Genomic DNA, 23,222 nt, shown 5'->3' on the forward strand with positions numbered 1-23,222 from the left:
TAGCTAATCAGAAATTGAAATAAAAGTTAAATATATTACGTACCAAAAATAAAAAAATTTAATATTATGTATTTATTGTAGTTATTATCAGAGGAAGTTGAAAAACATATGTTTGAAACATACAATTCTGTGATAATTGATATCAAGTAATATAAAGTACAGGATAAGACAAATTGGAGAATTTAAGGGGAAATCTACATTCAGAAGTGGATGAGGAGAGATTGTTGAAGAAGAAGAAGAATTCATTCCATTTTTTTGTTTAAAGTAAAATAATACCAAATTGCTCTTCCTAATATTTAATATTATTTATTTTTAATATTTTTTATTTCTATTGTATCTAAGAATATTTGTCAGCGCATCGATTTTTGTGAAAATTATATTATGTAGATAAATATTTTTAATATCCAAAATTAAATTAAATTTTATTATTATAATTTTTATCGGTCATAAATTTATATCATATTCATTATCTATAGATAATAATAAAAAAATCACTTACACACAATCAATTTAGATAATTTTAGATATCACGAACATTTAAAAATAATAAGATATTGTAAAATTTCGACCTTTAATTCGACTCAATCGCTCAAGTAGTCGCTCAAGTCGAATTAACAGTGAGCTCTCAACTCAGAGCTTAAATGTCGAATCAACGTTTAATTAATGTTATATTTCTGCCTGGGTCTGAGTAGGCCCTCTGTAGGATATATATGTGTATGTCCTGCTAATTGTTCCTTGTTAATTTGTCACTGAAAAATATCTAAAACTAATAGACATTTATATATCTACATATATAGAACTTATATATGTATATATGATTTGATTTTATTAAACCTTATCTAATTTTTCTATATCATAGGTTTTATGTCAAAGAACAATCTTATAATTTTATAATTTTCTTTTATTTTATTTGTATCATTATTTTTTTGAGAATATGACAAATTAATAAATATGACACATGTAAAATGTGTGTGTATGAGATAAGATATATTGTATAAAACTACTAAAAAATAAAAAAATAAATTGTTATTTATAATAGTTATTTATCTCGCAAAATGTAAAAATATATTTTTTTATAATATAAGTAAAAATATATTTTTTAATAATATAAGTAATATAAATAATATAAATCTAAAATAAAAAATTCTCAAGTTAAAAATAATTTTAAAAATATAATTTACTTAGCAGCATATATTTTATATCATCGATTATTGTGATATAAATATGAATAAGTAACATATTATTATATGAGTAATTGCTAATGACGGTATCAATAATATAAAATATAATAAGATCTATTTATCAATTTTTTTCTAATTGCTTTGGAATAATAAAAAAGTTGTTTTTAACAAAAAATGAGAACAAGATGAAATTTATAAAAAATTAATGATATTTGAGTGATATCTTGTTTATGTTTGAAAAGATAATTATCAATAGATTGGATTGTTAGCGTATTATTGATAGATATTTATCGTTTTCAATAGTTTAATCTGGAAAAATTAACTTGTTTTGAAATTGTTATATTGCAATGTGTTGTTTTTTACAAGAAACAATACGCATGCAGATAATTCCATAAATAATATTTATATTGATAAATACACATTAATGATAAATATACATGAATACGTAAAAGTGCAGATAATAAAATCGATCTCATCTTCCTTAAAAAAATCTTCGATCTTTCTATTAATAATTAATTAATATAAGAAATTTTATGCTGTAATAGGTATTATTATAAAAAGCGGTATGGATAGACTAATAGTGCGAAAATTATGAAATGATTGAATAAAATTGCAAAATCAAGAGGCAATTAATTGTGAAATATATCACATTCTGAAATCGACATATAAATTTAATTATTGTCTATAATATTTCTGAACGCTTATTGTCATCGCTATCAAGAAAATAGATTAAATCTTATCTATCTAAAATCTGAAAGTGTATGTAAAGATAAGGTATAAAGATTGTAGACTAATCACGGTGATAATTAGGAAAACAACATATATTTATTTGCATAATATAATAAAGTAAAATGCAATAAAATGTAACACTGTCAAAACATAAACAACACTAAATATTTTCGTGAGGGATAGAAGTGGTAGAGATATACCAAACAAAACGAAATTCCAAACATGTCGTGCTTTGAGTGATCAGGGCAGATCACTGATTTAAGTTATGATGCTGATGGCGAATGAATGCAACAGTGCGAAAAACACATTCCGATAATTCTCAAAGGAAGACTTGCGATCTTTCAATTCCTAGAAAAAAAATTTGTTTAATTTAATAAAAATTTATTTAATTGAAAAATATTAAAATCTTGCTTACTTTAGGTTAATTACTTAATTATTAATAACATTAAAATATGTAGTACAATACTATGGAAAAAAAGTTAAATTAATAAATATATAATCATTGTGTTTAAAGAAATAAAAGTTTACATGCTACCATTACATAAATACAAATTTTTATTTTTTTATCTTATGAATTAATTCATTGTTGCATAAACATATATATATGTGTGTGTATATGCAACATATATATATATATATATATATATATATATATATATATAGATAGATAAAAATCTGATAATATATATGAAAAAAATTAATTCCTTCTAAAAGATAAATTTATGACGTACTGATGTGTAAAAGGATTACGTACTGATGTGTAAAAGGATTTTAATTACAAGATTTAAAATGGTACTCCTAAAAATCAGAGTACATAATCTCCTGTGGTTTTTCGAATTTAATAGGCCGATAGAATGTGAGTGATTGATTCCATCCACGCGGTGCCGTATTATAATTCGTCAGATTATGAAGGCTGGTCAATTTCGGTCCAGTATAATTGTCATTTTCGTATAGTTTGTTTCCTGGAAATTGAAAAACAATATAAATCTGTGTGGATATAAATATCATAAAGAAATAATTGAGTATTAATAATAGTAATTAAAATCGATATAATTTTGAGAATACAACTTTCAATCAGTGACGAGAACAAAAAATAAATCTTATGTTAATAATTGCGTTTTCGTAATAATATAAATATAAATATATAAATATATTGATAAATATACTGATAAATATAAATATATAAATATATAAATATAAATATATAAATATATGAAAATCCATATCTCCCTAATAAAATTATATCGATCTCACTCTTTAAACTATAAGAAAAAAACTCATATTAACGTTTTATATAAATCAGAAAAAAATAATTCTTATTATTTTATACAAAAAATTATATTTTAAAAATTATTTTAAAAATTATCCTTGTATTTTTTTATATAATTTTGTATCTTCTTAATACATGAGAGATTTCATATTTCTTTACATAATTTAGCAATATGAATAGTCTTAATTAAAATTTTCTATCTATTGTAAAAGTAATGTCGATACAAGACTGTTATAAATCATTTTGCATGTTTAACAGCAATAGCAATAACATCAGAATTATGAAAGCGCATGCGTGTTAACTTGCCTAATTCTGGGTTAACATCACTGAGTTTGCAGTCTGGAGTAGCGGTGCCTAAGAGATTATCCAAGACTGGCGTACTACGCAGATGTTTCTTGGTCTCGAGTATATTTTCTTGCGAAGTGACCATCGATAGCATCAGCGATTTTGCTTCGGGTGGTATGTCAACCTCAGTGTTAACGAATCTTGCCTCGGTGCCGTTGGCATAAAGAGTTTCCAACTCCTGCGAGACAATCGAGTGACGCCGAGTATCTGAATATTCGTCCTCGAATGCGAATGAGTACTCGCTGCTGTCGCAGCAATTTAACAAAGTGGATGGCGCGGAATGATTGCAATCGATAGATCTAGTTGCGTTCGGATAGTCGTTGATCTCTTCCTCGGAATCAGTGTCATCCGTCGTGTATTCGCTCTCGTCGATGGAAACGTAGCCGTTGCAGCGAGACTGGAGTTTCGCTGATCCTTCGTAATTCTCGTGTGCACAACATAATTGCTCGTTGCATTGAGATTGCAGCTTCCTCTCGTAATTTCCACGCGTATCATATAATCGACTGTTATATCGGGATTTTAGTTGGGCAGATCCTTCGTAGTTTTCGCGTGTGCTGTGCAATTTATTATTGAGATAGTTTCTAGATAGATTTGAGATTTTTTCGCATTTAATTTTTAGACTTCATTTGAATGCACGTAATATAATGTGAATAGTATCTATTAGATTTATGATTAAATTAAAAATATATATATTGCTAAAAAAAATATTATAATACTATAATGTTGCTCGAACAAATCAAGTTTCCTTGAGAAGTTTTCAAAATATATTAATTATAAGTCATTTAAATAATTTTGTTGATTGCAAAAAGATCGAATGTTATATCGATATTAAAAAATAAAATATCACAAATATAAATTATTTAAATTACTCGAAGAATCCTTAAATTCTCACCGTGTATATTCCTCTTCTCCATTATTATACTTGGTAGGATTTCTCGTCTCGAAAAAACGCGCAATGTCATTGTCTAATGGACACTGTTGTACGATTGGAATGATCTTCGGACTGATTTGCTTGTACTGCAGAATCGGTCTACAGGTCTTCTCAAATTCTTGTATTAGTTGCTTTACTGGTACAGGTGTGTACTCGTTTTCTTCATTATCATTCTGCATCTGACTTTGTTGCTTATTTCCAATTTTATTGGCGATCACGTTATCGTCGTACTTGTTACTGAAACGTTGTTGAATTCCCATGTCTTTGTTATTATTGCTCTGCACGTTGCAAAAATTGGATTTCCTTGATGACTGATAATTGTTAATATATCTGTTATTATTATTGGCGACAGTGCGATAATTGATGATATTAGAGCGTCGATCGTTAGTAGGTTCGTAAGCGATACGATGTGATTTCTCAACAATGGATGATCGAGATTGGTCCAGAGGGAAATCAGAGTCTGTGCCGACTGCAATTTCTCGCAGATAAATCTTTTTTACCTCGCTCGAATGACCGCATCGGTTAGTATTACAGCGCGATTGATGCCTGTCTGCAATTCGCAAATTAAACTTGAAGCAGCAAAACATGGTGATTAGAAAAAACTCTGCTGTGAGATCTTGTACGAGCAGCATCTTTTCAAAGGATTAAAAAAATTACATATTTGAAGCATCACACACAAGAGGATAAAAACAAAAAATATATTAATAATTATTAATTAAAATGTATATATAAAAATAGAAAGAACTAATGTTTAAATAATTGTAAAAATAAAAATAAATATTTTTATTTTTATTATTAAATATTAGTTTACATATGTCTCTGCTTACTTTTTTTGTATATATATATATATACATATAATATCTTCACAGAATATGCAATATTTCAGATTTATACATCTGCTTTTTCTTAAAAATATTATGATATGTCCAATTTAGTATGAAATGAATGTTTTCAAATTATGTTATCAGGAAATCTTTTTAATAATATCTTTAATAATCTTGTATGCTTATCAATATGAGCTCTTTAATGTATTAGTTTATCGCGAGATTTAATGTTTACTTTAAAATGTTTACTTAATCTATAATGAATCAGTTATTATAAAAAAAGTAATTGGCATCAAAAGATATAAAGTTATTATTTATTTTAGATATGCCGTTAAGGTATTCACTTTCGCTGATTAAATAACATCGATAACGCTTGCCAATTAGAACATCAAAGCTCGTTCAACTTAAGTTTCAAAACCGGCTCATCCAAACATTGATCTCTATTTCGGAAACGTGTCAAGTATCTTTGACATTCTAGAACACTTTCCTGTTGACGTACGTCCGATGGAAAAAAGAAAGCGAATTTCTTTTAAAAAATTTTATATTTAATTAATACAAAATTGCATGATTGTTTTTTCTCTTTTTAAAATTATTTATAATTATTTTATAATATAAATATTAATATAAATTATATTATTATATGAATATTAATTATATTCTGTAACAAATATATTTTTATTTTATATTATATGCAGTCTTTTGAAAAACAATAAAAAGAGTTCAAGATCAAATGTAAAGTAAGTTGTATAATAAAAGAGATATTAAAATTCTTTATGAAAGATGTCAGATTAATTGAAAATTTCAATACATAATTGCATTCTAAATAATTTCAATACATAATTGCATTCTAAATAATTGTGCCTCGGAATATCTCCATTATATTTTCAATGGAAGATTTATGAAATAACATTGTTCGAGAAAATAAACGTTGACTATATTATATTAATGTCAAAACATGGAATGTAATACTATTAAATTCTGAATTGGAATTTAAAAAAACCTTGGCGACATTGATAAGGGCTCGTAATATAAAAATGTGATGAATAAAATAGAAAAATCGATTTCGAGCGCGATTAAATTAGCCAAACGAGAGATCATCTTGCATTATTATTTTGTTGATTTCACTACGTTTATATTAGTACGTACCTGTTATCGGTATATTCGCGTTCTCAACGGAAATGTCCACTGTAAAGGGATTATAAAATGATTTATCAGTGTTCGAGATCGGCGTATGAGGTGTCAACGATGGTGGCGTCACGAATTTCGCGTTACCGTTAATTTCCTGGAATCATACAAGTATCTTTATTAGAAAAATAAAACTGTTAATTTTCTGAAATTACAACTTTTTAAACCTTTTTTTTATAAGACAAAACATAAATTATCTTTTTAATCACAGTAAAATTATTTCTAATCCTTTAAAAATTAATAAAAAATAAAAAGGATTAAAGTTATATGCGCACGCAGAGATAATTTTGCGTAACTTACTAATTCTTCTGAGTACGTTGGCGTTTTCGGTGTGATAGGAGTATTGGGCGTCTGCGGCTGTTCTTGATCCACCACCCATTTTTCCGATCTTTTCCTACGTTTCGCAAATATCTCAGCACCTGCGAATTGTTTTGGCAACGTCATACATGTAGTAGTAATGCGTATATTTAGAATTGGAAATATCATATCTTTTCCAACAAAAGATTGCATACACATGCATATTGTTATTCTCATATATATTGTTTTATTATAGATATTAAAATTTAATAAAAACTGATAAAATTATATTATAGATATTAAAATTAAATAAATATAAAAAGATTAAAATTTAAACATATACATGTATATGTATATATAATGTTTAATGTTATGTAATATTATGTAATATTATGTAATATTAATTCTACTCCATAGCTTGTGTGTCCCTTAAATTATATACGGAACTTACCGCGTCCTCTTTGATTATTCAAATCGCGAACAATATCGAAGAGTTTCTCAGGATTTTTTGGTACCGATGCAATATTGACCTCTTCACCTAATGCCTGAATACCCTGAATGTCTAGCACTTTTCCGCATGGATTCATCACGCATTTGAGAGGTAGCTTGTCCTGTTTAGAGAGAAATTTTACTCAATCGTGTGTGGAGACATAATCTCATCGCAAAAGATTTAAAGATATACATAAGATACATGATATATATTATTGTATATTCTTTACCTTATGAACAGTTGTAATAGATTCTTCTTCGTCTTCGACACCTGCAAAATACTATCTATTATGAACATATTGTATTGTATAAAGTGAAGAAAAAAATGAGAAGATGATTAATATATATTAATTAATTTTTTACTTGTTTTTTTTAATAAAATAAGCAGATGGACAAATATTAATGTAAACAATCACATTACCAAATTTTTTAACCGTTTATTAACGATAACGATAGACAAGAATATAAAATAATAGATCTAAACTTAAACGTAATATCTAAAAAAGAATCGATACATATATCAAAAATAGATGTATTATTTAATTATTCATTAATTATAAATTATTAGAATTTATAAAATTAATCGATTTAATTATTATAACAGTAAATTTTAATGAATTATTATCAGTGAAATTTGATAATTTCGTATAACATCAACATTAAATTGATCATAAACGCATGATGAGAATATGATAAACAATGTTTTTAATTGTAGGAACAAATCATCAAGCAAATTTCGCGTTGCATACCATTTCCATCATGGATCCATTTGACAGACCGCTTTTTTCTATTCACATACATCGTTTGCCCTTTACTCTTGACATTTTTCACATCGCTGAGTGAATGCGAGATCCGACGTGCAAGTTCAACCTGATCCTCGACCGTAGGATGTGTCGGTGCGTAAAAGTACGAGGATGCAAACATTTTTTCTAAAAATTAATTTTTTACTTTTTTCTTAAAATTTTAACGGACCCAACTTTTTCTTTTGAAAGAAAAAGTAAGATCTCATAAATCATATTTTTCAACATATAAATTGATTGATATTTTTGTCGTCCAGAGAAGATTCCTTTTAAAATATATTCTTTTATATTATACATTTTATATTTTATTATATTTTTTTACTATTATATAATTCTATCGATAAGAGAACCTACTATTTTTTGATTGCAGTAGCTCATGAGAGTCCGATGCCGGAGTAAGTAACTTTTGCAAGTTAAACGGGGTAGTCTCACTCCCTTCCTGTAGTTAAGAAATAATCAAATTTTTTCTTTCAAATTTATATCGGTCAAACAAAATCAATAATGTTATATTTTAGAAATATATTATCCTTTCTTCCTTATCTCTGAATTTTCTGAGCAATCTTCATTTAATTATCTTTTAATAAAATTGCTAAGGATTCGACAACTTCTTTAATTATATTTAATTATCAATAAAATATATTTTCATAATAAAAATTTTCTCTTTAAAAATAAAAATTTTAAAATTTAATTTAACATAAGTTTAAGTTCAAAGTTTATCGAATATCTAATGTTAAAAAAAGTTACAGAAGTATAAATGTCTAATCAAATTAATTAAAGAAATATCGACTAAAAATTCCTACTTATTTACATAAATGAAAGAGTTAGCTTATTATTGTACGTGATAATTCTAGAATTCACATGTATGAAAACAATGATGTAAAATTAAATTTTAAGATACATTGAGAATTTAATGTTTTTTTCTTTTTACAAAACTTCAAAAGAATGAAGTAAAATTAAACTTTAAGATACACTGAGAATTTAATATATTTTTTCTCTTTTTACAAAACTTCAAAAACATCAAATATTTTGCTATTTAATGCTCACCATGCCGAAGTGCAATATTCTTGAAGTGAGATTCTCAAGGAAGTTTCTTTTGACTGGATCGTGTCTGTCGGATGGTTTGTAACCGCGCGAACGAATTACAACATTGTCCGCGGATACACTACGTTGCAAATAATTCTCCTGCAAGGAAGCTCCACTGTATTTCACGCTGCACTTGTACTCGGCATCCTTGGTACAGGTGAAGCCGTACGACGTGTTGCTCAGAATGTTGCGCTTGGCGTTAACGTGTCTGCGGACATTCGAAACGTTCGCAACGCGATACGGATCCTCCATTTACGCAAACTCTACGAGATTCCGCGATGATCGTACAAATGTTGAGAATTAAAGCCATACAAATATAATAATTTTGTAATTATTATAAAAAATAACAATACCTTTTTGCAAAGATTATTTTGGATAAAAAATATTCTAAACATATAATTCTATTCTGAGTAAAAAAATCTTTCGATTACATCATAATTTTAGGTTCATTTAAAAAATATTCGCTGAAAATTTCTTAAGTCTTAATATTTAAATAGAATTGAAAGGAAAAACAGAATGATTTAATCTAAATATTGCTTATTTAATGCATATTAATTTGATGATATTTATTCGAAATTTATTATTGAAATTTATGAAGAATTAATTTTCTTTGCATTAATTATTCCATTTTAATCGACAATAACATTAACGTTAATCTAACAATTATTACCAATAATATTGGTTACATTATTATTGGCAACCGGTCTGAGGATCACGAAAGCAAAGTTTATAAAACATATTTAAAAAAACAAAATAAATAAAATAAAACATATATTTTATATTTTCATATTTTGATGGAAAATAAATTAATATTAATTAAGAAATATCTTAATGTTACTATTATATTAATTTAATTAAATTAATATAATAGTATTGAATTATGTATTGTATTATTTTAAATTATTAAATTATTATAATTGATTTAAATAAAAGAGAATGTTACTTGTAAAATGGTGAATGGCAGAATTTTCGAAACAAAATGTGACGCAGCTGTATCTCTCATGCATTCAATCCTATATAATCCTTTGAAAGTCTTTTTTATATTTTAATGCCTATTTGCGAGCGATATAATAGTTTAAATCCATAAAACATATGTTTAGCGTGCAAAAACGTGGCTGAAGTTCACCGACCTTGAGTTTTCAAGTTTTATTCAGATAACTGACTGATCGTACGAGATGTGCGAGAGAAAAACGCGAGATTCTGCCTCGGCCCGATGTGCCGTGGAACCTGGCAGAGCTTTTTCGACGACGAGAATTGGTTCCCTTCCAAGCGGCCAATTAATTCCGCGTCGCGGTATTGGCAGTGGTACAACGAGCCCTGTGTAAAAGAAACGCTAAATTTATCTGTTGTAACGTAATACGAAGTAACAGTTCGAGCGGTTATCCTGGCGATCAGCAACCATATTTATTCGATGTGTCGTACAGAAAAAATCGGCGCTACGTAATAATATAACGCTATATTCGATAGATGAAGAACTTATCTTGTTCCTTGATCCTCGAGAGAGTACAAATTATTACAAAGACACGACGTCTGTAATAATTATATTTAATAAACATGACGCAATTCTCTTTCTTCAGTTTCATAAATTGTTACATTAATTTAATATTTAAATTAAACGCGGATAATAAATATATAAATATTAGCTACATTTATATATTTATTTAACCGATTCTCTCTCAAATTTTTATATTAATATATCTACATTATTTATTTGTTTTTTTCTTTCTTTCAATTGCATTAATTCGTATTAGGAAAAGTAATATGACGCGGTTCAATTCTAGCTACGCAATGGAATCGATACTTCGCTTTAAATAGATTGTTTGGTGAAGTTTGAGAGTTTCAAAGTCGGTCAAGCTGTTCGCGGCACTATAGGCTCTTTGGCAGATCAAGATTTCGAGTAAGTTTGATCAGATTTAAAAAAAAAGGGGACTGTCAATTTGAATCATTACTCTTATAGTTTTAATATGAAAGAAAAAAATAATCATTATTATATAAACATTTCCTATGCATTTCTTTAGAGATTCGTAAAGATTTTTTCTTTTCTTCATATTTCACACCACACATCATTATTAAACCCTCTTTGCGATTACATGATATTACATTTGATATATCGTTTATCAATCATGAAATAATAACACATTAGTAAACACGATTGATGTTTCTTATTTCATCTTCAAAAAAGATTCTTTCTCGCACACAAAACGATAAGGAGATTAAATAAAAAAAAAAGAGGAAAAAACCACACACAACTCAATAAAGAGCTCGCTTTCTTCCTCTTTCTCACGGTCCTATTTTTTTCAAATAGATAGAGATATTACAAACAGAGATTTTACTTATCAAACGATGATCTCCTCATCGCGACGTATACACACACACACAAGGAGAGGGTTAATCGTGTCCCTTCTTCGCCCACACTTTGTTTTCCTTCCTTGCTCGCGTTTTATTTTTCCTGTAGCTTTACGTAATGCGCGACACTTCGGCCAACACACTTTGCCGAAGGTGGTCCGCTTAAATCCACGACGAGGGCTCCCTCGCTACGAGAAGCGAATCTTGCATCTTGCAAAATATTCACTGGCACACTGATCATTTAAACACAAGAGGCAGTGGACCAGAAGTCATCACCACCGCCGCCACCGCGACTCTCAAGAGCCAACGGATTCATTGATAGAACAGAGAAGAAAAGCGAGAAAGAGAGATAGAAAGAGAAACAAAATTTATTTTTATATCGAGCAAACTGCAACGCGAATCATTGGATTTTCTACAGATATATTTCGCATCTCCAACAGAGACACTTTTGCCAGAGAAAATATATTGGCCGACAGGTGTGGTATTGATTCATTTATCGCTCGCTTCGCCTACATACGTGAATGGATATCTTCCGGAACGGATCGGTTGGCGAGAGAAGTGTCACTTCCGTGGTGGCGAAGGTTCGTGTCTCTTTACAGCTCTACACCGATGTTAGTATCGACAGTGTATACCTCGCGACTTCTCTCTTTGCTGCGAAGATCCGTCCGAGATGGTCGAGCTCGTCGGTCGGATTCGCACCTACATGCGATGAATTACAAATACACAGCCGGCACACACGATGCTTTATAATAGCGCCCAAACCGTCGCTATACAGCGCCTTCTTGTCGACTGGCTTGAGACGCCTTTCGGTAAAAATAGACCATCAGAAAGCGACACCTCAAGACTCGAGTCGAGCCAACGACGGTTGTCTGTTACGATACAACGTCGTTGCAGCGTACACGATAATGGATCAAATAGCATCATACATAAATGTTGTTATTGCTTTGCAATTACTACAAAATATTGAATTGTAAATGTTTTAAATACAATATTTATTTTTCGGATGTTTTCGAATTAATAATTATATGTTTTCTTTGCAATATTCGCCTCCGAGGATCAAAAATAAAATTAGAACAAAATCAGACAAGCATGCATAGATTATTTCAAAACTGCTATAATAATTATTAAATGTGAGATATTAGCAAGATAGAACAAGAAATTAAAAAAACTTATAATGCATTTAAGAATATAAACGAACACGTTATGCATTGTTTGTTTATACATACAATTATTAACTCGAAGTAATCTTACACCTACTTTTAATCCCAATCACTTATATCTTGAACAATATCTGTGTTTTCCTTCGGCAAATCATCATCGATATTACTAATTATCTTCTTCTTCTTCTTCTTTATGAGTTTTTTCGTCTTATTAGATGACATTTCTGTCTCCGGTTCAGTTTCCGTTCCTTTTATTCGAAATTCAAGTTCGCTCTCTTCTTCACTATCCTCTGTGTTCTGTTCATCAAGTGTCCGTTTCTTCAATTTTCTCACAACAGGTATGTTTAATTCTTCTTCGGTCTTATTGAGAAGTTTAAGTTGTTGTGATTCGTGAAATTTAATCCAAGAAGCATAGAATTTAGCTATTGCTGTGCCAGTTTTCATCCTATTTTCCCAATTTGTTATTTCCACTGTATTTTTTAAATCAATCGTTAGTTTAGCGCGCTCATTTTCAATGTATTTTCTATTTTCTTCGATCATAGTTAAAAGCTGTTTCATCTTTTTGCAATAAGCTGCCACATGGCATTTCTTTAGAAACGCCTTTAACTAAAAAGCAAAGAATACATCAATTTAATACTCTCTCGAATATCTACAATAAAAATTATATTCTTCAACTTTTTTGTTTTGTTTACGTACTTGTATTATGCAGGGTATACACATATCAGGGAAATATACTTTATAACTTTCATTTGCAGCATATTGCAGTATAAGTTGATAAATGGTTCCAATAACACTATCCTTGAAACCATTTTCCATCAATTGCGATTTAGACATCCTCAATATACAGATAAAAGGTATCGGTTTCATAGAAACTGTCTTATGCTTTTTATTAAAATCATAAGAATCTAAGATCTAAAGAGAAAAAATTAAATATATTTAAAATTTTTACATATTCTTATAGTCATAATTATTATTTAAGAATTTATAATAACGGATACCTCAAGAAGGAATGGCAAGATGGGTATAAAAGTTCCTGTCTCCTTGGAGATTGTTATTAACATATTTATACAATGGAATCGCAATGGATAATATTGTACAGTTGGACAGACTTTTATTGTTCCAATAATAATCTGTTAATAAATAATTATTTATAATATTAATGCACTGTTCTGAGAAATTTTTTATACTATTTTTATATTACTAATTTTATTATTTATTTAATACCTGGACTAATGGATACAATAAAGACCGTAATATTGAATTATTTTTCAACTTTGTTATTAATTCTGTCCAAAAGTGCAAAGAATTAATATACTGCCAGTTATATACAGCTTGAAAATTTTCCTAGAGAAAAATAATATTTTAAGTATTGATAATAAAATTTACAAAGTATACAATTATCTCTTTTAATGATTACCTTTTTCTTTAATGTTATAGCATTTCTTAAATGAATTGCTAATTGTCTGATATACAAAAAGGCATGGCTATATGAAAGATTATGATCAAATAAGTAAATTTCAACCAAAGAATGCCTCATAAAATTTATTCCTGGTAATGTGTTGGGTGATACGAATTTTGTATTCTGAACATATTTTATATACATGGTCTGAAACAGAAAAACATCAATAGAATTAACTATAGATATTTTTTTATATACCATATAATCTTTTTATAACATGTTGATCTCACTTTTAGTAACTTCTCAAGTGTAGAATCTTTGTAACTTGTCGCAATACGTAAAATATTTATAAAAGCTACAACACGAACAATTTCTTCTCCAGTTGACCAGAATTTTAACAAAATTCTTAACAATGGTTTAGTCAAAGACGAGAATGATTGCATGTAAGGTAACATTTGGCGAAGGTGCTTTAGAAGCACTTGCAGAATACTAGGTGATGTTACACTTTGTAATAACTGTGAAAAGAATAGGCTTAAAAGTATATACTTGTGTAACATATTTATTTAAAAATTATATTGTGTATGATAAATAAAAATTTATAAATACGTACTATAAGTAAATCTGATAAATACAATTTTAAGATTCCCCGTATTTTTCCAAATCTTTTAGATTTACATGCTTCCTGTGATTTTGGATCCAACTTTAAAAAACGCTTAAATGCATCAGGTAAGTGCAATATACACAGTTGCATCACACCATTAAATACTAAACATAATTTTTGAAAAAAATTCAAATTCAAATTATTTAAAAAATAATAAGTGATTTAATATGAAAATTAAAACTTACTTGCGCTTCCTTCTACTTTATATTGTGTATTTGTATCAGATGATACTGCAACACTATTCAAAGCTGCATGGAAGGCTTCTACAGCACGTTTAATACTAACTAATGATCTATAAATTAAAAATAAAGTAATTACAATTAATTAATTAATTAATTAATTTATTAATTTATTAATTCAATAACAAAAGAATAAAAATTTACTTGTCTGTTTGTATTTCTTGTTGCCAAGTTTTTAATAATTGCATGGTGATTTTCTTGGAATCATTTTCAACTTCCTCTGGCTGGAAATCACTGTCATCGCTCGCAATCTACAAATTCAACAATATTGTTAAAACTATGATATTAAAAGTATAAAGATAATTAAAATTATATCTAAAAGAAATATATGTACTTCTAAATTTTCATCAGGGATATGTCTATTATCATTGTCACTTATTGAAGAATTATCATCTTCATTATCTGATATTTTAAAATCCAATAAATTTTTGTCATTCTCTTTTAAATATTTATAAAATTCAGGATCAGTATCTTTCAGTTTCATCAATGATTTTTTATGTGTTACAGGATCCAAGTTACTTTCACCACTATCACTTTCAATGTGCTCATAGTTTTCATCACCTGTATAAAAAGCAATAAAAACATGCAATTTAAAATATGAAGGAAATCCAAATATTTTATAAAATAATAAGTAATTACCTATATTTTTATTACTGTTATCATTATCACTGTCTGTATCACTATCACCTTCAAAATTTTGTTCAAGAAATTCTTCTGTAGTTATTTTGCTTAAATCTCTTTTCTTTCTCTTAGCACTTGCTAACTTTCTTCCTTTAGATGATTTAAGAGTCACTTGATTTATTTTCTTCATCTTCATTTTTATAATGAACTTTTATGGTTAATTTTAATCACCTAGAAATTATATATAGAGGAATTATTTATGCGAGTTTAGGAAATTCGATAAATTTCTTTTTTAAAAGCGTTTTCAATGATTATCTCGCATAGAATACAATACATATATGACTAAAATGAGGTTAGGATATGTATAACATTCTCTTTATTTTTTGATTTTGAAATAGTAATTAATAATTACATACGATAGTTAATAATATGATGAAAATTTTTTTATCATATTATTTTATAATTTTTATTTCGCTGATTTACTAACCATCTATACCAAATATATATTACAAATATACGTAAACTTACAAAAAAAGAGTATCTCCACATGCTCTCGTCTCCGTACTTCCTAACCTCAATATATACAGTAGCGCAACTCTGGCAATTTTAGCGTAGGTAAAAATAAACTGCACATGCGCGGACTGATAGGTAACCAATCACGACAGTGACCTGTCTCGTTCTTTGGCCGGCATTCATAGTCCGGTCTCATTTATGATCATCTTAAGAACTCATTCCACCTAAAGTCACTAGATTAACAAAGTACCGCAATTTTGATCTCAATAAGATAAGATGGAGCAAAAATGACGTCCGATAGAGCAGATACATATATATATATATATATATATATATATATATATATATATATATATATATGTTAGACATAAAGCTAAAAAAAAACGTGGATTGTGTCGATTAATTAATTAATTGTTTTATTTAATTATCAATTTATATATGTATATTATTAACAATAATTTTTTGTTTACTTAAACTGTATAAGGTTGTACATAAGAAACAATCTTTTTTAGTATTTCAAACATATTTTCATAGAACTTTAATTTAATTATATTATTAAAAATATTGAACAAAATAAAGAATTAAAGCTGGCTTTCTCTGCAGTCTCATGGCAGATTATATCAGAAATCATACTTTAATTATTGCAATATATCATGAAACAAATCAATCTCAAAATAATGGAAATATTTGCAGAAATATCAAATATGTAATGTAAATATTTTAATTTTTTTGTATGCGATCTATTTTTTTATTCTATCGATGTTTTCATAGTGATGCACCTTGAGCACTTTGCTTCATATGTTTGCAATAAAAATATATTAAAGCAAATTATTTTGCAAATTTATTATTCTAATTTTTATTTAGAAAGACTAAGATTAAAAAAGACATATGCATTTTTTTCAGATATTTCTATTGAAAAAAACGCATCAGATAAAACTTTCCTGTACATTTTAAATGTGCCAAAAGATTTGCTCTTTATTCCATTTACTGCAATAATGTACACTAAAAATGACAGATCTATATTAAAAATGATAGATCTATATTTAATAGTTGGAAAGAAAGAGAGGAGAAATGAAAAGTGCATCTAGAGAATTTAAAAGAATAAAAATCTAAAAATAATAATACATAAAAATTAATATTATGTATTTTTTTCATGAGGAATATGGGGCGCACATTTATGCATTTATTTATTTAGATGAGATTTACTTTAGAGCACATTCAGTATTCAACTTTAATTTTATTTTCTCTTTCTTATGATATATAAGTATAACATAATTACCTGCAAATGCTATCATTTTTGTGTGCTTACAGTGATACAGAAGCAACATTACAAGTACTATATTTACAGATAACATCTGTATAATAAAAAAAGCACCAAAAATCTAATGATGAAAAAAGGATAAATATTGTAGACCAGCATAAGTATCAACCAATTATTCCACCGCTCTGTTTCATTAGAGTTGCAATTTTCTTTTATATCATAAATATTATAAATCAGATAAAGATTTCTGTACGTTTCAAATAAATTTATATATTTTATGTATGTAATACTGCGCACACATATTAAAAGGTGATAATATCGCAGTTATAATAAGATACAATCCTGGCAATGTAGTGATTTTTGGATTCTGAAAATAATTTAATTTGATTTATTTTTGAGAAATGCGTACAATACTTGAGAACAAATTATTTTTGTGCCATGTATTACCTGTGTAAAATTGCACACACAGTATCATATTGTCTGCGATATATTGAAAGCTTCATCGATGAAATATGATTGAGATATAAGAAAAGTACTTGTAATGTAGTAATATAGTATTTGTAATGAATAACGTTAATGTGGAATACATAAATATTTTATATTTTAATTTCATGTAATCGAGATGAGATAAAACACTCGTGATTACTTTAAAAATGTGTCCACAAATATCATGTAACTTCAATAGCTGCACATTGGTCAAATTAATCCTATTACGTTAAATCAGAATCACAGCAGGTTGTTTTAATTTAATCTAACCTAACCAATTATATTATATGCTTCTCATTAAAATGTATAAAATTGTACGTCGCACATTTAATACGATTAATATACTACGTAATAAAATGTAATACACTAATGAAATAATTAAATATTATTTTTGAAAGCATGATAAAATCCAGGGAGCATACGCTTGTGTTTACATTCGATATCCACTGAGAGGTTAAGTTAGGTTAGGTTAGGTTAGATCAAACAAATTTATCGTTTAACAGTTGGCAGCCCTACGAGATAGGCTGTGCAGCACTGCGCGTATATAAAATAAATTTGAATCGCTTCTAGCATAACCATCTTCACGCGATCGACTTTATTTGAATTGCACGGCATCGCATCGAATTATGATGCGGCGCCGATTTGTTTGAACGTAATTCGGGACATCGCGATGCTGTATAAGCGTCGAATGAGCACGAATTGTCACGCAAATATGATAATAAATCACATCTACTCACCGTTCACCGGCTGTTCCACAGGCCGCTCCACTCGCTTGCCTCGGGACGTCCCATTCCGATCTTGATGCACACGATATCATCAACGCGAACGCGCGACACTTTATTCGGCACTCCCGATACTCGCTCGCATCCGATAATCATCATCAAGGGCGCGAATAACACGACGCAACTTCGCTCCATCTTCGCGATGACGCCATCACTGAATATCGTCAAAAATCGCTGTCGCGCGTTTCCATCGACACACTATAAAAGTCGCGCGATCATCCTTGGACACTTTCGACGCTCGTTCACTCGCGATATTCGTTTAAAAACGGTTAAAAGACGCGAAAAATGCGGACGTACGACGATCCGTGTAACTGCGTATGATTCCGAGTCACGTATGACGCCTATGACGTAGCAATGACGCGTATGACGTCACGCGCCAACATGGCGGCCGAACCACTGCGCATTCGTTTCTGCTCATGGCCATTCCTGCGCACAACGTTCGCACAACTTTGATTTCTGAAATATTGTTTACGGCTTTAATTAATAGCACATAATGATAAATATATAAAGATGGAATCAATTAATCATATTGGTCATATATGTAGACTTGCCTGAAGGAAGAGTAAAAATTGAGAGATATTTTTAATTTTTTTTTTTAATAAAAAATGGAAATGTCTATTCATAGGCTTGTTCTTCTTTTTCTCTTTTGTGCAATTTCGATTCAATATATAACGTAGAAAATTCATAGTATATTGCATTTATTTTTATATATTCACAACTATAATATTCGCGCGATCATTTTCTGACATTTACAATACTCGTGTACCTTGTTCTCGATGTTCATTTTTAAAGGAATAAAGAGAATTATATATAAATGTAAATAAATTGTCCGAAGAGAGAAAAAATTGAGGGATATTTTTAGTTTTTTTAATAAAGGTTGGAAATGTCTATTCATGATAGAAATGCAAAGAAAGAAAATTATTATGTTTAAAATAATAATTTCATATGAAATACAAAATTAAAAGTTACATTATAGAACTTTACTTTCTAAAAGCGTAATAAAACAATCAAATAGTAGACAGAGAAAAGACTAATTGTAAAAGAAAAAAAGTTGTTAACTTAACTAAACCATTTAACTAAATTATTATCTTTTTAACTGGAATATTTAACTATTATAAATCTAACATGACATTTATTTAACTTAAATATTTCAATATTTTAATTTAAAAAATAATAATTTAGTTAAACGGTTTAGTTGAGTTAACAAAAACTTTTTTTTCTCAATGTACGTGTGTGTGTGAGACTTTAAAAATATACTTGGATATAAATACACTTACATTATTAAACGATTAATACATCTCGTGAGGTTTAATAAATAATTAAACTGTGTACACTGAAAAAAAAAGTTGTTAACTTAACTAAGCCATTTAACTAAATTATTATCTTTTTAATTGGAATATTTAACTATTATAAATCTAACATAACATTTATTTAACTTAAATATTTCGATATTTCAATTTAAAAAAAAATAATTTAGTTAAACGGTTTAGTCGAGTTAACAACTTTTTTTCTCAGTGTACGTGAGTGTGTGTGTGTGTGTGTGTGTGTGTGTGTGTGTGTGTGTGTGACTTTAAAAATATACTTGTATATAAATACAATTCTCACATACGTCACAGTACGCGTTAAATATTTCGGCAGCAAGCTAACACGTCATTCGACCTTGTGACGTCATTTGGCCTTGTGACGTAGCGCGCTATTGTTTACATACGCGACGACCTCCCCTCATTCGCACGGCGACATTCCAACGGGAGAAAGTAGCGATACGGACCGCTCCGTATTATCGAATTCTTTTCCTAAAAGTACGATCGCGATTAGATCGAAATATAATAATTCGACTATTACAAATGACAAATAATTAACTCTTATAATAAATGCAATGGCGACGATAAATTCATCGAAACGCGATCTTTCATTATTGCAAATAAAGATTGAAGCGAAAGGGGCAAAAATTAGTTAAATTTTCTCGCAATATTCTCCGATTATCGAACTTTACGAATAATAATTATTTCTTTAACATTGCATAGAATGAAATTCGATTTCGCCCGATGTTTTAAACTTTCCTAAACTGCATGCATATATATCATATTAATTAAACGATCAATTTATATTACTTTAATATTTTAATCTTATGATTCGCGTTATTATCCATATATTATACATCAACAAATAGAAATAGTTAATTAGTGTAAGAATCGAGTGGTGCATGATTTTGGCTTTGTTTAAAAATCGAGCGAATTATTGTAATTTTTCCTCTCTTGCAATAATAATAAAATAATAATAATATTATAAAAATACGTATCTCCTATGATTATTTTGCGATCGGGAGTGTCGTGCAAAGTGTCTCGCGATCGTTTCTGTATATAACTGAAATATAATTAACTGAAATATAATTGTTTGTTCGCGAGTGAATACGTGACTGCTACGAGGAAACAACAAAGGATGAAACAACAAAAGAGAAGGACATCTGGAAAAGTATCGGACACTCAGAAAGCAGGGAGAGAGCCTGAAGCAACCAGAGACATGCGGTGAGTAATTTATAAAAATTATTTATTATTTATTATTTATATACATTATTTTTAAAATAGATATATTGCTTATTATTTTATTATCGTTTTATTTTTCGATCATTTAAATATATAATTCGGATTGAAATGCAGTAAAACAATCGAATCGTGGATCTAAATAATTAACTTAACAAAAAGATCCATAAAAGATATATTAGTTCTTTTAATAAATAATATCGTATACTTAATCTATATAAAAATGAAATATTATCTATTTATTTCTAAATATTAAATACTATAAATTTAATAGTTATATATTTTGTAAAATTTAATTAAAAGAATCTTTAAGATATTCCAAAAGAAACGAAGAACTTTTCTCAACGAAGAAAAAGTTAATTATAAACAAATTTATATTTAATTATTATAATTAATTTGTATTTAATTTTATTGGAATTTTATTATTAATTTTTATTGCATTGTCAAACTCTACGCGATCTCTGTAATGATAGCTATTCACGAAATAGGTACAGTGAAATAATCAATTATTCGAAAAGAGGCAATAATATACTTTTAAATCTAATTTAAACTTTTGATAAACGATATAAAATTTTTTTATTATGATGAGAAATCTTTATTGAAGATCATAATTGCAAATAAAAATGGAAATAACTTCACGAAGTATATTAATCGTTTAATAAATAATTAATCCGTGTGTACGTGTACGTGTACGTGTACGTGTGTGAGTATGTGTGTGACTTTAAAGATGGGTGTTTAATAAATTATTAATCCGTGTGTACATGTGCGTGTGTGTATGACTTTAAAGATGTGTGTTTAATAAATAATTAATCCGTGTGTATGTGTACGTGTACGTGTGTGTGTGTGTGTGTGTGTGTGTGTGTGTGTGTGTGTGTGTGTGTGTGTGTGTGTGTGACTTTAAAGATATACTTATATATAAATACACTTGTATATAACTTTAAAAATATATATTTCCGTTATGTTAATTATCCGATTTTTATTCGATCGTTTTATTGCGCGTTCTGAATCAAATTATATTTAGATCAAATGATATCAGAGAGAATATTTATTTATTATATTAGAATTCTAAATGTGTGTGTGTGTGTACACATGTATATTAGGATAGAAACGAAATAGAAATAGAAGAATAATCATTGCTCGTAAAGATTGCAACAAAGTAATAATTTATAATTTTGATTCCTATCGTATAATCGTATTTCGAGAGCAATCAACTATTTATTAATAATAAAATTGTATATAACTTACGAATATATTCCACTTATTCCGGACGTTAATATCGCAACAATGACAAATAAACTTTTCAAAAAAGTTTAACTATTTCATATATGAGACAGTTCTACCAATCACTGATACAAAAAACTCGTCAATTGACCAGTTGGTGAAACTGTTTCAGTCCTGAGTATTTTCTTAAAAGAGCTGTTGGCGCACATACATGCGTGTATTATGTTTACGCGAGTCACGCGTTCGAACGAACCTTGACATTCTCGCGGGTAAAGTCACTAGATTAACAAAGTACCGCAATTTTGATCTCAATAAGATAAGATGGAGCAAAAATGGCGTCCGATAGTGCAGATAGTGCACACTTTGTGTAGCTATCTATACTAAGTGCAATTTTTCTAACCTTGATCCTGGTTTGTCCTGTGTCCTGTTGTGTGTGAGATGAGAAAACTCCTTCTGTTGTGCAGAAAAAGAAGAAAATATAAAAAATGCCAGGTTGTTGCGTGGAGAAATGCAACAAACGTAGCCTATATCTATACTATCGGACGCCATTTTTGCTTCAGCTTATCTTATTGAGATCAAAATTGCGGTACTTTGTTAATCTAGTGACTTTAATTCCACCAATCAATAGCTGCATTGTAGCTATTTGATTGGTTGAATGAGTTCTTAAGATGATCTTAAATATAAGACTGGGCTATGAATACTGGCCTTTGTCTCTTTCTAATTATCCTATTATACATACTATACAGGGCGAGACATCTGACATCGAAACATATACTATACTGGATGACTCATTTGAAATATATAATCTTTATAACATTAAAAATAAGTCTTTATAACATTAAAAATAAAAAAATCTAAT

General features: G+C 28.5%; 1 protein-coding gene across 7 annotated transcripts; it reads right to left on the bottom strand.

Annotated features, from left to right (window-relative positions):
• Positions 1–1,975: 1,975 nt before the first annotated feature.
• On the bottom strand, positions 1,976–16,357 carry LOC105250616. Of its 7 annotated transcripts, none has more exons than XR_003122902.1 (15): positions 16,089–16,357; positions 15,579–15,791; positions 15,274–15,500; positions 15,084–15,190; positions 14,886–14,992; positions 14,650–14,804; positions 14,330–14,554; positions 14,058–14,246; positions 13,865–13,984; positions 13,639–13,770; positions 13,337–13,552; positions 11,468–13,246; positions 10,265–10,451; positions 10,078–10,186; positions 9,156–9,342 (listed from the first exon to the last, which is right to left on the bottom strand). XR_003122902.1 is itself a non-coding variant. In XM_025409328.1 (12 exons), exons 1-11 carry the CDS (start codon positions 11,488–11,490, stop codon positions 2,709–2,711), a joined length of 2,337 nt encoding a protein of 778 aa, XP_025265113.1. In that variant the 5' UTR covers positions 11,491–11,574; the 3' UTR covers positions 1,976–2,258; positions 2,665–2,708. The 7 variants fall into 7 exon arrangements, 1 of the variants encoding a protein (XP_025265113.1); XR_003122903.1 differs by lacking the exon at positions 10,078–10,186 and having other exon boundaries at positions 9,159–9,342; positions 11,468–12,433; positions 12,738–13,246; XR_003122906.1 differs by lacking the exon at positions 10,078–10,186 and having other exon boundaries at positions 9,159–9,342; positions 12,113–13,246.
• Between the last annotated feature and the right edge of the window lie 6,865 nt (positions 16,358–23,222).

This window comes from Camponotus floridanus, unplaced genomic scaffold, assembly GCF_003227725.1.
Source record: "Camponotus floridanus strain SB8 unplaced genomic scaffold, Cflo_v7.5 scaffold26, whole genome shotgun sequence".
Taxonomy (NCBI): domain Eukaryota; kingdom Metazoa; phylum Arthropoda; class Insecta; order Hymenoptera; family Formicidae; genus Camponotus; species Camponotus floridanus.